This window comes from Girardinichthys multiradiatus, chromosome 6 (genome assembly GCF_021462225.1).
Source record: "Girardinichthys multiradiatus isolate DD_20200921_A chromosome 6, DD_fGirMul_XY1, whole genome shotgun sequence".
Taxonomy (NCBI): domain Eukaryota; kingdom Metazoa; phylum Chordata; class Actinopteri; order Cyprinodontiformes; family Goodeidae; genus Girardinichthys; species Girardinichthys multiradiatus.
Window position 1 is genome coordinate 19,248,504 of NC_061799.1, and position 15,715 is coordinate 19,264,218.

Consider the following 15,715-nt stretch of genomic DNA (forward strand, 5'->3'; position numbering starts at 1 on the left):
TAGAACGAGTTGCATGAAATTAGAAATACATAAATTTGCAGCTTAATTTAATTTAAATACATTATATTTCTGTTTGAATGAAATGTTTTAATATCACTTTTTAAACCCCCTTATAGATTGTGACGCCTTGGAGTGTCTGGAAGAGCATTTGCCAAGTGGTGTGTAGTTTCGTCCTGGAGAGAAGGAGTCGGTTTGAGTGTGTGGAACGTACGAAAAAATGTTGAGGTCATAGGTAGGGATGGTATTTTTATGGATGCACTGAAGTGAGGACGGTTCAGTTCTTGCAGTGATGGGGAGTCAGTGGAGCGAGTATAGAGTGGGTTTTACATGTTAATGTTTCTGCACTGTCATCAGGAGTCCAACTGTTATATAAAGGCTTCAGAGGTTTGTTGGAAAACATCAGGAACCAAGGAACACAGCAGACAGGTCAGGGAGAAAGTTTTGGGTGGAAGTTCAAAGCCAGGGTTAGCTTATAAAACGATTTCCCACGGTTTGAATATCTCACAAAGCACTATTCAATCTATTATCTGAAAACAAAGAGTATGGCACAACTGCAAACCTACCAAGACTTGGACAGCCACCTAAAATGGAAGGCCAGGTGAAGGGTAATGAGGTCATCAGTAATCATAGAACTAAGGAGGAGCTGCAGAGGTCCACTGCTCAGGTAGAAGAATTAATTGACCTTTATAGAAGAGGCAAGAAGAAGCTCATCAAAAGTTCCATTTCCACAAGCCATGTAGGGGACAAGGGAAACATGTGGAAGAGGGTGCTGGGGTCAGATAGGACCAGAATTAAAACACAGCGTTTGCATCTAGCCAAACAATAAACTAAGTGCACATCACCCTGAAGAAACACTATATCCACAATGAAACATTGTGGTGACAGCATCATGCTGTGGGGATACTTTTTTGTAGCTGGGACAGGGAAGTTGGTCAGTCCCGATTAAAAGATGGATAGGGCTAGAAACAGGGCAATGCTGAAAGAAGACCAGCTAGAGGCTGCAAAATGGGTTGAGCCTGGGAGGTCCACCTTCCGGCAGGACACAACTCTAAAAAGTAAACCAGAGCTACAAGGGACTGTTAGATGGAAGCGTTTTCATTAGCTTGAATGGCTCAGTCAACATCCAGAGCTAAATCTAACAGGCAAAAATATGTCTAAATGTGCGGAGGTGGTAGAGACAAACTCCAAAAAGACTTGCATCTGTAATTTACAATGTTTTTTACTCTACAAAGGATTGACTCTGGATGTAACGATGAAGCAAATCCGGCAGAACCCAAAACGCAGCCAGACAAGAGAAAGGTTCACCAAAAGATTTATTATTAAAATAATTGGGTTGATGGGGTTCCACAGGAAGTGGTCAGACTGGGAGGACAGGAATTCAGCCGGGGAGGAAGGGAGAGTGGACAACGGGAGATCTTCGGGGTTCCGGGAACAAACAGGGGACAGGGACAACTTCCACCAACCAGATGCAGAGTCGTGAGACAATCCGGGGTAAAGCACTGGAGGGTTTCAGGCAAAGGTAGTCCAGTAATCCGAAGACAGAGTCGGAGACAGGCAGGTTTCAGCAACGGGAGGTCACAACTCTTCCAAACAGCAGAAGGACTTGGCAAAAATCTGTGGTCAAAAACAGGCAGGATCAGAAAACCAGAAAAACTCTCTTGGAACATGAATCAAGTCTTGAAAGCTGTGATTGAGGCAACAGACGATCTCGCACTGAGCTGGTGACGAGCAGCTGTATAAATAGGAGCAGCCCAGTGCAGGTGAAGGCAATGAGTAGTCAGCACAGTCAAGGTAGAGCTGAAGGGCTGGAATCAAGACACTGGAGGCCCAATATAAATGCAGACCACACTTCCCCTGTTTTTATTTAAAAAGATGTATTATTTTCTTTCCACATTAAATGAACCATTTGTGTTGGTTTATCACTTAAAATGTAACTAAACTCATTGATGTTTATGGTTTTAATGTGACACGACATGAAAAAGCAGCATAAATACGTTCCCAAGGCACTGTATGTACTGTCACACACTGTCACACACTGTCACACAGAAACAGGGACACAAATGTGTTGACGTTTATCTCAAGTCTGTCTAATTGTAATAAAGACACATAGTACAAAATGCATAAGCCACATCTGGATAAAGCACCTTTTACTTTAACTTACCCAGATCCCTTCCACTATATTCTAATGTTGTTTGTTTTTAATTCATGCATTTCTTCCATAGAGGAAACAAAGAATTTCAGACAAAATGCATATGTTAGCAAATGTTTATTTTGGAAATCTCTCTATTTCCTGAGCTCTATCATCATTTCACTGAAATATTACAGGGGAAGTTAAAGTGATTCCTGACATATTTAACAATATGTATTTAAAGTGCATAATAAAATAAAGGAGTGAATCTACATATTATGCAAATCTCCTGCCCATATCATGAACAAGACCAAGGAACTTGAGGAGTTTTCTTGTTTTATTACATCGGCATGGCTGAGCTCCTCACTGACCATAACTGAACGAGTGAGTCCTGGTTAGAAGCATCTTGTTTGTCCACTGAAGCACCACCCAATCATAACAGTCAAATACAGATGCTGAAAAAAGCGATTAAAGTTCTTGCTCTAGTGATGCACTTGCAAGCAAGGCGACTCTCCTGTTGCTACATGTTTCTGCTCCAACGAGATCCGCAATCATCTCCTTTCTTGTGTTCCTGTTGGTGAGGAGACTGGAGGTGCACCGTAGGGAGGTCCGTCCTGGTCCAAAGCTTTTCCTTCAGGCTTCGCAGGTCCCCAAAGCCCCAGGAGATGGAGGGAAGTGGAAGAGGTTGAGGCCGGACATCTCCAGCTTCATCCGTCAACTGCAGGGAGCCCGACAACACTGATAGGTAGAGACATGGTGGAGATAAGTGAGTGTGTGGTTTTTGAAAGTGTGCTTGCTGGACAAAAAGGGGAGGGTGTGTTTCAACAGACCTGTTGTCTCTGTGTATTCTGCATGGCTGCGTTGGCTATAAGAGTCTGGCTGAATGTTTGAGGAAATGAGCATAGAGAAGGAGAAGAGCAAAACCTGCACAAGAATACAGACAGCAAGGCCAAGAGGAAAAAAAAAACAAATGAAAAGGGAATGAGCAAACGCACAGTGACAAAATGAAAAAGGGACTCATCAGGCTTGACCTACATAAAGTCCTGAACAAAAACATGAGCCTAGGTGACGTGCAAACATTTAAACAGGCTCTTTTTAGGTCATCGGGGGAAACACAGCAGGAACATATTAGGAAACTGAAAATGTTTTAATGATGCATTTTTGCCACTAACATGTTTCCAGTGTGTCTACAATCTTCTCTAAGCTGTTGCAAAGGATGCAGTGCATCTGAACAATCTCCTCAGTGGTGCAAATTAAGGTATTTTGGTGTTACATCTCACCAGGATGCAGGTTCCTCTGTTTGTTGTTTTGCAGGAGCTATTAGGCAAGAGAGCCTGTAGCTGGCTTAGCTGCTCCAGCAGAGCACTGCGAACACAAAGAGTGGTGGAGAGCAAAAGTTTCCCATAAGAGCCCACAGATGAAATATAGGCACCACTTTCTCAACATCTGTGATCTTTGGCAGCTAAGGCAAAAAGAAGCCGAGCTGCACACTACATGCAAGATGTGCGTTTGCGTGCGTGTGTGTTTGCATGCGCGTGTGTTTGTATGCGTGTGTGTTTGTATGTGTGTGTGTGTGTGTGTGGTGTGTGTGTGTGTGTGTGTGTGTGTGTGTGTGTGTGTTTGGCTTCTTCCAGCTTTGATTCTTGTTCCATTCACAGCAGAATTATACCAGAGTCAGAAGGCAAGCAATACAACTAGATTGCAGATGGTAATAGAAGTAAAGCTAAAACAACCCTGTTAAATTATATAACTGTATCAAACATTTTATATGCAGAGAGGCACAATGGAAGATATTCTTACCCGGACTGTCAGCACCCCCAGAGGGAGAGCCTGAGGCAATATGAATATAGATCAAGCAAAAACATTGACTAACATGATCCACAACGAGGTGGCATAAGCAACAACAAAAATGACCAGTTTAGTCATAAAAAGCAGACCAAGACTGACATTAATTGGCAAACAAAAAGAAGATATAAGACCAGAAATCAACAAATCCACATCCTTGAAGCCTTTTTTGTTGTCCTTTTTTAGCAGTAGAATCGAGATCAAATAAACAAGGAGGGTCTGCTTGGTTTTTTGCAATGTTTACAAGGGTCTAGTCTATGTTTTTGCACTTTTATCGATCTGAGCTAGGCTGTAGAATGTAAAGTATAAACTCACTCTGCACTTCTTTAAGTACACCTTCCTAGTAGCAAATTAGACTCCATTTGGCCTTTAGAATTGCCTTAATTATTCATGGCTTAGATTTAACAAGGTGTCAGAAACATCCCTCAGGGGTTTTGATGCATATTTACATGATATGATCACACAGTTGCTGCAGGTTCGTTTGCTGCACATCCATGATGTGAATTGCCTGTTTCCCCCACATCCGAAAAGTGCTCTAGTAGATTGAGATCTGGTGACTGTGGAGACCACTGGAGCAATTAACAGTAAACTAGTTTTCATATTGAAGAAAGCAGTTAGAGATAAGTTGACCCATGGTGCTTTCAACTGCTGGAAGAAGCCACAAGAAGATGGGGACTATGTGGTCAGAGAGGGATGGACTTGGTCAGCAACATTATCTGACCTGGCTCTGGTATTTTAATGATGCTCATTTGTTCTAAGGAGCCCAGTTTGTGGAAAGAAAATATCGCCCACACCGTTATACCACCACAACCAACCTGGGCCATTGATTAAAGGCAGGATGGTTCCACATTTTCACATTGTTTGCAACAAATTTTGACCCTACCGTGTTAATGCTGTTGCTAACATCGAGACTAATTGGACCAGGCAACACTTTCCAATCTGTTTTTGCTCAACTGCTGTGGGCCTGTGTCATCTATAGCCTTAGTGTCCAGTTCTTAGCTGAAGGAGTGGAACCCGGTGTGGTCTTCTGTTCTTGTAGCCCATCGTCTTCGTTTCAACATATTGGGCAGCCAGACATTGTCCTCACGTCTTAGCTGTAATTAGTGGTTGTTCAAACTACTGTCACCTTTCTATCATCTTCATCCAGTCTGCCCCGTCTCTTCTGACCTTTAACTTTGGAAAATACATTTTCACCCACACAAATGCTGTTCCCTGGATATACTGAGAGGTGATTGTGCCTAAAATTCCCAGCAGCTTCTAAAATACTCAGACCAGCCCATTTGGGACCACTGACCATGGCAAGTTCAAAGCCACTTAAATCCCCTTTCTTTTTCTCTTTCTTGAACTGAGTTTGTACATCAGCAACTCGTTTCATCAGATTCACAGTGCTGCTGCCATGTCATTGGGTGATTTACAATTTGTGTGAAAAAGGAATTGGCCAGGTGTACCTAATAAAGTGGCCTGTGTGTAAATTTATTTTATTACATTTTTTGTTTGTTTACAAGGGCCTGTGATGCCCAATGATCGTTTGCCTCCCAGGGTGGTGAGCCACGTCGCCCAAAGTTTGACACTTTCTCTGTTTTAATGAACTGAATAATTTTCAGATTTGAACCTGCTGATCCAACAAAAAAAGCATTTTAGCAAAAGATTATTTTGCAATCATTTACTTTTTAAATATAGAAATCAAAACAAATAAATCAATGATCCAATGATATGTTGGAGCATTTGCACGTTTATGTAATGACTCACTTGTTAGTATCTTCTAACTTCTGGATCTTCCTCTGAAGCTCAAGGTTTTGGGCACTACACGCAGCTATCCTACAGCAACAGACAAGGGAACATTGCATAAGAATGAGAGTGCAAATCTACAGCAGATGAAAAACAAAAGTAGGGCAACGAACAATGCTTTGTTAGGATTTGCTTCCCCCTTCCGCCGATATCCGCCTGCTGACTGTTATCATCTACTTCATCCTGTCCATCAAATCAAACCCTGCGCCCTCCATGTGTTTTTCCCCTTCCCTGTTATGACCCACAGCTGATAATGATACCATGTTGTTATGGTTTGCATGAGGCTGGTTTAATTACTAGCAAAAACTGAATCAAAAGCACAGACAATCTCAGCCTATCACGCAACTTTTGTTAATAAGAGCCAACAGAGCTTGGGCCTGGATGAGATGTTAATAGCACAACACTAAAGCTCCTGCACAAACTTTCAAAAGGCATGAGGAACTCAAAATTAAGGTTTCTGTAAGTCTTATGAGGCCTGAATTGTGCAAACTATCCACAGATTCATAAGAATAAAATAATTATTATTTGTGTTTAAATAACAAAATCCCTAATTAATTTTTACCATATTGGGAAAAATCAGTTTGCAGACTTGTACACAACAGTAGATCTGTAGAACAGCCAGATTAGAATAGTTAACCTGAACGTAAAGTCAGTGATAAAACAAAGCAAAGTGGGGACATTGCTGCACATGGCTGCATGCTCTCCCACTCGCCACTCTACTTCATTTGAGGGGGGCGTGATAAGGTGAAAGTGCCAACAATGTGGGAGGCAGGCATGCTTTCCATGCCTGCTGATGAATTTACTGGCTGGCAACTTGTATAGTGAGGATCTTACAGGCTCTCTGCAGCCTGGAGACAGAGAAGGAGGAGAATGCCTAAATTGAGCTTAATCTTGGCAAAGCTTCCACCCTTCACATGAGTCATGTATCATCTTCAGGTTTTGCTCAAGCCTTTCTACAATTGCAATACAGTTAAGCTCAGATGATTTGGTTTGCTTTTGGAAATCACATTGTTTTACATCTTACCAACACTCAGCCGGATAACTAACCACACACTGGACCATCAAGATGGACTGAATATTCACTCAACACATTGTATCTCATGACGTTGCCTCGAAAAGCAGGCATACACCTTTAATGTTTTCACATTTCGTCATGCTACAACCAGAAACTATATTTTTGCCTGGTTGTCTTGCTGCAAGGTAAACTTGTATCTCAGTCCCAAGTCTTTTCAGCCTCGAACAGGTTTTTCTCTCAGGCTTGCCCTGTATATACAGTTGTGTTCAAAAAATTAATAGTCCAATTAGACCAACCAGACCAGTCACTGTTCTTGGTAGAAATTTTATCACCACATGGCAAATAATTTACTAGTAGGTGTAGTAGAGTCATAGAAAACCAACAGAACCATCATTCATTATATGCATGCTCCTGAGTCTGTGTTATTGAATAATTGATTAAAAGAGGCGTGGTCTAAATAATATCAGTGTGGAGGTCAACTACTGAGGGCACTCATTCTGTAAAGAAACAGGTGTCTGTCAGGCGTCATCCTGACTGACATGTACACCATGTCGTACGTGCATGTCTCTTTGAAAACCTGACAAGAATAGGTTTTTCCAGGCATTGTTCAGAATAACAGCGTATTATGATTAGGATATTGATTGGAGAGGGGAAAAACGCGTAGAAAATGATAGGCTGCCCGGCTAAAATGGTATGCATAGTTTTAAAATGGAGAGAAAAACCAGAGAGACTTGGAAGAAAAAAGTTCTAATGGATCGAAGAATTACCACAATGGCAAAGACTCAGCCAGTAATCAGCTCCAGGGGGATCAAAGTAGGACTGAAGTCAATAGTGATTACTATGACAATTAGAAGACACGTGTGAAGCCAATTGTTGTGCAGCTATGTTTATTTGATTATGAATATTTATAAAAAAGTATAATTTACCAATCCTAATTAATAATTTATAATTCCTCACCAAAACCATCCACAACAATTAGATATTCAAAATATACTACGAAATTGTGATTGGTAGGCTACTAGCATTTAATAATTATAATTATTAATTGGAATTATTAATTAATAACTATTAACCAAAATCACCAGACAGATAACTAAAAATGGATGATACGAGCACAAGCCGTCAGGCAGCAGATCACTTTTACACAAAGAGAAGAACAAAACACTTCTCTTGTGTGTGAATTTATTAACTAAAATATTTCAACCTTACAGTCAAATATATCAGCTAATGGAATTCTCCACCTGAAACTAGTAACACTCACTAAACTACTGGACAAAGGAAAATAAAAATAATAGTAAGACGGAAGATTAATCAATTAATGAGTAATGGACAAGTGGAAAATATTAAAAAATCTAAGCTTTGGATCAAACAATAATGTGAGGAACCATGATGAACATCAACACTAGAAATAACCCTTTAGTATGAAATGATTTCGTCCGTCAATACCAGAAATGTATGGATGAATGGGAAAATATTTGGAGTTTTGGATCAAGAATATGAGAAGCAGCAATGAACAATAATGAACATAGGTGTGCAAGCCTCCCACAGCCAGGATAATATAGCAGGCCAGATAGCACACAGCGTGCCTGGGCGTTGGCTTGGTTCACTGGCTGTTTGCCTCGTGGTTTGGACAACAGCATGAAACAGCACATGGGGAATAAGTGGAGGAAGGAGAACAAGGGAAAAAGAAGCAGTGTACCGCAGAATAAAGTGTTGTGTTCCCCCAAAATAACTTCAAACAGTGACAATCAATTGTCAATTTCTCAGTCTTTTGTTGCTGCTGTCCCAGCTTTTTTGGAATGGTTTGCAAGCGTCAAATTCAAAATCTGTGAATATTTGCAAAATACAATAAAGTTTATCAGTTTGAACATAAAATATCTTGTCTTTGTGGTCCATTCAATTGCATTATATTCGCAAATCATTGTTTTCTGTTTTTATTTACGTTTAACACAACGCCCCAACTTCATTGGAATTGGGGATGTAAATATTAGTTTAGTGATTCACAGAAATCATAAATCCTAAAGATTTTGCAGTTTATACAGTCAATATTTGATTTCGTAAACAGAAATGCAGACACTGCGATTTTTTTAAAAGCCCATTGTTCATTTTTTTGCATTTTTTGATTAAAAGATTGACACATTTTCATGGTTTGATTTAGAATATAATGTGTAGTGTCCTCAATGCATGGAAATAATAGCTATTCTAAGAATTGTGAGCTCTACTCACATTTTTAAACATACTTCTATTATTTTGAACACAACTGTAGCTCCATGTATCTTCCCACCAACTCGACCCAGTTCCTCTGTCCCTACTGAAAATCCTCCACAGATAATGATGCCACAACCACCACCTTTTACTGTAAAGATTGTGTGTTCAGAGTCATGTGCAGTGTTCATTTTCCACTACACATAGCATTTTGCATCTAGGCTGAAATGTGTTTTTGCTTTTTTTGTGTCATCTGATCTGAGCACTCTCTGTCATATTGTGCTGTATCCCCTTCACGGTTTGATGATCTCTGCAGCTCCTTCGGAGTTATACCATGTGGTGTCTTGGCTTCTTTTCTGATTAATAACCTCCTCACCGGAGCTGCCATTCCATTTATTTACAGAGGACGGATTCAGCGGTGGTCTGTGAGATGTCCAAAGCTTGAAATATTTTTATAGCCCAACTCTGCTGTCAATTGTATGTGACATTTTTCCGATTTTGAAAACCTATTGAAAAACGATTTCAAAACCTATCTATCATTAATTTTCATCCACTTCACATTTTTTTGCTACTTTGTGTTGTTCTAGTCACATTAAATCCAATTAGAAAACAATAAAGTTCGTGGTTGTCATATAAAGTGCAAAACACTTATCATGGTGGAAATACTTTTGCAAAATCGCTGTAAGTGCATCCCTGTGTTGACTCTGCTGCATAAATGTTATTTCCTAGATTCTCTGTGTTCAGCCCACTGATCAGTGGTGGCCTTCTGCGACATTAAATGTTGCCTGCAATTACAGCCTACAATGAACAAAGTACTGGATATCAAAATGTCCCACAGTGCCTTATCATTCTGTGACATGACAGTTCAGGATAAGGCCTGGCACACATCCTCCGTTCTGAATCGATGTTGATGTCACAGGTAATAGGGGAAATATGTCTTTGGGATAATAGAGATACAGATGCAGCAATGTCACAAATGATTAAAAAAACTATAAATTTGTTCACAATCATCGACACATTTCTTGCACATTTTTCTACATTTTTGCATACCCTGTGTAAGTGGAAATTGCCCATGGTATTTGGTAGTTTGAACCCTCTGCACCAAATCACTAATTCCTCATTTTATTTGTGGAAAGAAACTGACAAAACTGGCCATAATAAACCTGGTTCTGATTGTAGACACACAAACCAAAATGACTGTGGATCTTGAAAGATGGCATGCTTTGAATTATTGCCCTGCTTGCATAACCCAGGTTTGCTTGAGTTTATGTTCACAAATAGATGGTCAGACAATCTCCTTTAGGATTTTCTGGTCCAGAGCTGAATTCATGGATCCATCAAGTACGACACATCGTGCTAAGACAGCAGTGCAGCCCCAGACCATCACATCACCTCCACCATGTCTGTCACATTAGTCCACAGAATATTTTCCAAAAAGTCTTCAGGATCATCAAGATTTCTTTTGGCAAATCTAGGATGGGAGTTTGTGTTCTTTTTGATAAGCAGCAGCTTCAGCTTTGCAACTCCCCTATGAATGTTATGTTTGCTCAATTTCTTTGTTGAATCATGAATACTGGACCTTAACTTGGCAAATGAGGTCTGCAGTGCTTTAGATGTTGTTCAGTTGTCCGAAATAGCTTTTAAAAAAGGGTAATAGTGCATAGTGCAGTTCTTTACAAAAGTACTAATAAAGGTAAGACTCACAGTTTCATTTAAAGTTTGTTTGATAAAGTATTGCCTAAGGAGGCTCAATATATATTACCTGGAAATTTAAGATATTCATATATTTTTGGCTCTTTCATCATGTTTTTGTTTATTCCTCTGTGAGAGCAGTCATCGTTATTTATATCTGATGATTATTGATAATAGCTTAATTAATACCTCCTTAAAACTTTGTTAAAGTTAGTTGAATAAATCAAAAGATGTTAATACTGTACCTTTCATTAAGTACTACAAATGACTGCAGATAAAAAGTTAAACGTTTTAGGTCAAGCTACAAATAATGTCACATTGGGCAAGGATTCTGAGCACAGTAGATTTCATACCTCCCTTCCAGGCTGTCAACATGTTCCCTCTTCTTCTTCCGACTTGCTTGAGCCGAGTGCTTGTTTCGGATTTTCCGCCGGATCTTCTTCAAAATCCTCTCCTCAAACTTGTCAGGAAGATGAAACGGATGTAAGAACAAGGACAAGAAAAAATATGAAGATATGAAAGGTAAGTGAGACAAAAGTGGGTTAGGAAGGTAGCAAAGGTGGTGTAACAGGGCCTCCAGATTTAGATTTTCAAAGGTGTGAATTAGATTGGCAAGGGGTCTGTATGCATGTATAGGAACTGTCCTACATCTGTAACCAGCTCATTTACCTTTGACAGGGGAAGTTTGCAGGGTAAATCTACACCCTCTTTAGCTAAAAGCTTCTTCTCATCCTCATTAAGCACAAGCTCCTGCAAGGAATGCTGAGAGATTCGCTGCGCCTGCCAAACACAATTCCAAGTAGAAGAAGGAAATTAAAGTGGAATTCTAGTTATAAAATTTTTCCCATACGGTGTGCTGCTTGTTTGAGAGCAGGCTGCCACCAGGAGGTCTGTGGTGGCAAATAAGGAAAGGAATTCAGATTGTATTTGTTTACAACATTCAATTATACTGATTAAAAAGTGTAAAGAACGGATGTCATCATATTTTTGAGAGAGAAACTCTAAAAAACTGAAAAATCCAAAATAATTCAATGACAGTACTTCCTTCTCTTGATTTTCAAGAAAGATAAGTAATCTAAAAACACACATTTCTGTCACAAAAAGTACCTTGGCAGCTCTATTAGAAGGAGAGGTACTACCATATATGGTTGATGATATGTTGTCTGGAACAGCAGAGGAAGACTGCCTGTTTTAAACAGAAAACTAGTTGTTTTCCTGACAAGAAAGACCATCCCATTGAGAATATGTAGATGTGTAGCTGAATTATTGGCAACACAGAAAACAATAGAGTGAGCACTCTTACATTCCCCCAAAGACGCCCAATGCAGGAAATGTTGGGGAGTCTGTGAAAGTGATAAGACAGATTTCTCCTCACCCACCAAAACCAATCCTTTGGCTTATGAAACACTTGGAATATTGGTTTTAAGAATGGAGTAACCTAATGCCGAAAGATGAGGATACAACACAATTCAGGCCATGGCTAAGACCAATAGCTCTAGAGGAGTCAGCAGCCAGACCGCTGACATGATTACAGGTATTGTTGGTGAGTATAAAGTTTTTTGGTAAGAAAATGTTTTGTTTACTTTCAATGTGTTCTTCCCTGCATGTTTTCCCACCTTCTCTCTCCTCATTTCCTGTCTTTTACCAAGAAAGGTTGTTAGTTTCCAATATAGGAAATAAAATTTCTCTAAATATTATTTTACTAAATGTGATAACTAATTAAACACCATCAAGACCCATTTATCCAAAAGGTTTGGTTCTTATTCAAAATAATATTTCCTTAAATTTTATTTTACTAAATAAAGGCATTATTTAGTAAAATAAAATTTAAGGAAATATTATTTGAGACACCGTTGAGAATTAGTCATCCAGAAGGTTGGTTTTATTCAGCAAATTAATTCTTTAAAATGTTAATATTAAAATGTTTTATCTGATCATGCATTGTGAATGGTTGCTTGAAGGTATACCAAATATTGCCTAAGTTAGTTCCAAGACTAACTTAACTTCCTTTCCAGATTCTTCAAGATAATCCTTGGTTCTCAAACATAAATATTGGATGGTAATGTTGCATCACTCTTTTTGTCATGATTCTCAATCATCTTTGATCAACTTGTTTATATTGTACGTAGCCCATTAGTCTTCCCTATTCTTTAATTCTGCTTGGTAGTTTAGTTGGATTGTTTTAACATAGTAATGAGTTTGTTGATTGAAATATGTTTGACTTTGAGTTGACTTATTTTTGTTAATAAATTCTTGTATTTTAAGAAATTGTGTGAATTCATTCTGTGTGTGTGCAGAGTTTTGCTGTTCAATTATGTCAGAGCTTGGCTCACCCCTTTCAATTTTGTCCTAATACTTTTATTTTTACCTAATAATTTTGTTCTGTGCATACCAGCCTTACTGGGCTGGTATGCACAGGACAACCCTCAACAGACCAAAATATTAAATAATATATTCATAATCTCAACATGAGGTCTATAATGAGTGTGATAGAGTCTGATAGATGCTGAACTCTTCTTACGTTCTGTCCCAGATTGGATAAAAGCAAGTCCTTTACTGTGAGTGCACAGCCTGATTGCAGCAACGGGGTTTGGTTGTTGGAAAGGTAGTATGTAATGCCAAACTCGTTGTGGTAGCCCTCAGACTCCCAGCCTACACAATGACACAGAAAAAGGAAAATAACAATAAATCAGATGAATATGACACAAAGTTTACTTTGAAGTCACTTTGAAGCATTAGAGGAAGAAATGTACTGTGCTGCACAATGATTTTCTGTATTTTATGTCAAGAGGAGGAGAAAAATAGGAAATTTAGATCTGTTTATAGTCATATTAAAGTTGTTTATTTATTTGGATGCTCTGTGCATTAAGTACTACCTCTACCTCAATCTTTGTGGCTTGTGCAAACTTTGAGGGTAAGAGTGACAAGAGAGCGTGAAAGAAAAGCCTGCAGCTGCTTTTGGCTGGTCAAGTGGTTTTTAGACCGTGTAAAAGCTTTTTCTCCAAAGAAAAGAAAACAAAATAGGTGTGCTTTTCAAATTTGAAACAGGATGATGTGGAGGAGGAGATCTCTCTTGTTGCTACAGCAGCAACAGAGTCTGGACATGAAACTGAGGCTGCTTATCTACAAGGCCAGTTTAAAAATAATTCTACATTACAAATAAAATGAAATGATAGAACGATAAAAGTCGTGCTTCTATGATCTAATTTTCACATCAGAAACTCTGAGATGTAATTATGTTTTGGTTGCATCCTTTTCAGGAGCAGGGGAGACGAAGTGTGTGGCAGGGAAGATAAGGAGCGCCGCGGGCAGATGAGACATAAAACGAGCTGATTAGGTGAGGAACATGAGGGTATAAGATAGATGAGACACTGAGTTAACATGGTTTGTAACAGTTTGAATTTGTCACAGTTCAAAAGCAGCTGTTTTCACACATCAGGAGCAGAAACTAAAGCAGCAAGGTTGGTAAATTATCTTCATCAGTGACGGGGCTCCAATTTGTTCCTTGGGTTTTATTCCCGTTGCTTACACAACATTGTCTGCTTTGAATGAAAACTTTGATTGAAAAGACATTGTTTAACTCTTATTTTCATGTTTCAGCCACAGTATCACATATTTTAGTCTAAAATATCTTGAAACTGTCAGGATCTGTGCCATGTCTGTCTGTTTCGGTGCTATTTCTGTTCTTAGTCTCTAGATGGCGTTTTGACCCGGAGGAGAGGTGACAGGTGTTCTCTATCTCCTTGATGATCTGCTGAGGAGTATTTAAGGAGGAGGCTGCCAGCAACTCACTGCCAGAGTGTTGCCCTTTGTGGTGCAGCTCAAGCCACATTACTTTGCCTTTGCCTTGACCTTGCTTTGCTCTTTTGTAATTTTGGATTTGTTGCCTTGCAGGTCAGCTGAACCTGACTTTGCCTTCAGCATCGAACCCTGCCTGGATACCGTCTTCTGGAAAGAAGCTACCCAACCCCATGAACCAAGACTCAAGCCTCCTGTTTCCTCATTGGATCAAACCAGCTGACAGTCTCCTGATTCCTTCATTCCATGGATCTACCTCTGTGAACCCTGTTGACCCTCCTTCTACCATTGCACCAAATACAGAAACTCTTGGACCATCAATCATCCTGGCACACCAGTGCTCACTGTCTCCTGTCCCACGGGTCAACAACCTCCTGGTCTCTCCACCCCCCTCTGGCGGATCTCTCCCTCAAATCAGTAAGGCAGAAATATCTTTTGTGAATATAGGTCTAGAGTTTCCCCTTGCTTATAGTTCGGTTTATTTTACAGTTGGTGTCCCGGTTTCAGTCTCCTACACATTTTAACATACTGTCAATAAACGTCTTACCGTTATAACTCTGTCTCCTGAATTGCTTTCTGCATGTGGGTGAAATCCGTTCGAAACATTATGACAGAACACTCTGGCCAATCCGACCCAGCACAAGCATTCAGGAGAACTCTCTCAGAACAACATCATCAAATCACAACTCATGACTCCTCCCTCCGCTCTCTTTTTGAACAGCAGAAACAGACTAACCAGCAGATTGAACAACTAACCTCCTTGTTTCAGCACACCCTGAGCAATCTCACCGCCCCGGTCTTAGAGGGCGCTGCAGCCTCTCCCGTCTCCCAGCAACTTCCGCACTCACGTGATGTCACTTCCCCTAACCCTGAAAAATTATCCGGGGAGAAAGGTGATTGTAAGGGTTTCCTCCTCCAATGTACTCTTGTGTTTAATCGCTCCCCACAGTATTTTCCATTTGACTCAGTAAAGATTTCTTATGTTCTGGGGTTACTCACTGGTAAAGCCCTGAGATGGGCAGATGCGTGTTTTTCTAACTGTTTAGATTTTGGTTGTACATTCTCTGATTTTGAGGAGGAGTTTTGACAGGTTTTTTCCTGTGAGATTAATTTAACTGCCACTGCATGAAAATTATGGTCAATTAAACAGAGAAACCAGTCAGTGGCATAGTTCTCCATTGATTTTTGCACCCTCGCAGCAGCCTCTGGTTACCAGAGCCCTCCTTCGCACAGCAGACCAAAAC

At 39.8% G+C, this 15,715-nt stretch overlaps 1 protein-coding gene across 8 annotated transcripts in view; it reads right to left on the minus strand.

Annotated features, from left to right (window-relative positions):
* Positions 1-2,251: 2,251 nt before the first annotated feature.
* LOC124870000 (cyclic AMP-responsive element-binding protein 3-like protein 3-A) overlaps positions 2,252-15,715 on the minus strand; it is a 29,517-nt gene continuing 16,053 nt past the window's right edge. For 7 of the 8 annotated variants that reach the window (XM_047368348.1, XM_047368342.1, XM_047368346.1 and 4 more), the window contains 7 exons: positions 13,195-13,325; positions 11,343-11,453; positions 11,027-11,133; positions 5,723-5,791; positions 3,409-3,493; positions 2,959-3,052; positions 2,252-2,866 (listed from right to left, as the gene is read on the minus strand). In XM_047368348.1, coding sequence (XP_047224304.1) covers positions 2,649-2,866; positions 2,959-3,052; positions 3,409-3,493; positions 5,723-5,791; positions 11,027-11,133; positions 11,343-11,453; positions 13,195-13,325 — 815 coding nt within the window. In that variant the 3' untranslated portion in view covers positions 2,252-2,648. The remainder of the gene's footprint in view (positions 2,867-2,958; positions 3,053-3,408; positions 3,494-5,722; positions 5,792-11,026; positions 11,134-11,342; positions 11,454-13,194; positions 13,326-15,715) is intronic. The other variant, XM_047368349.1, reaches the window with a different exon arrangement.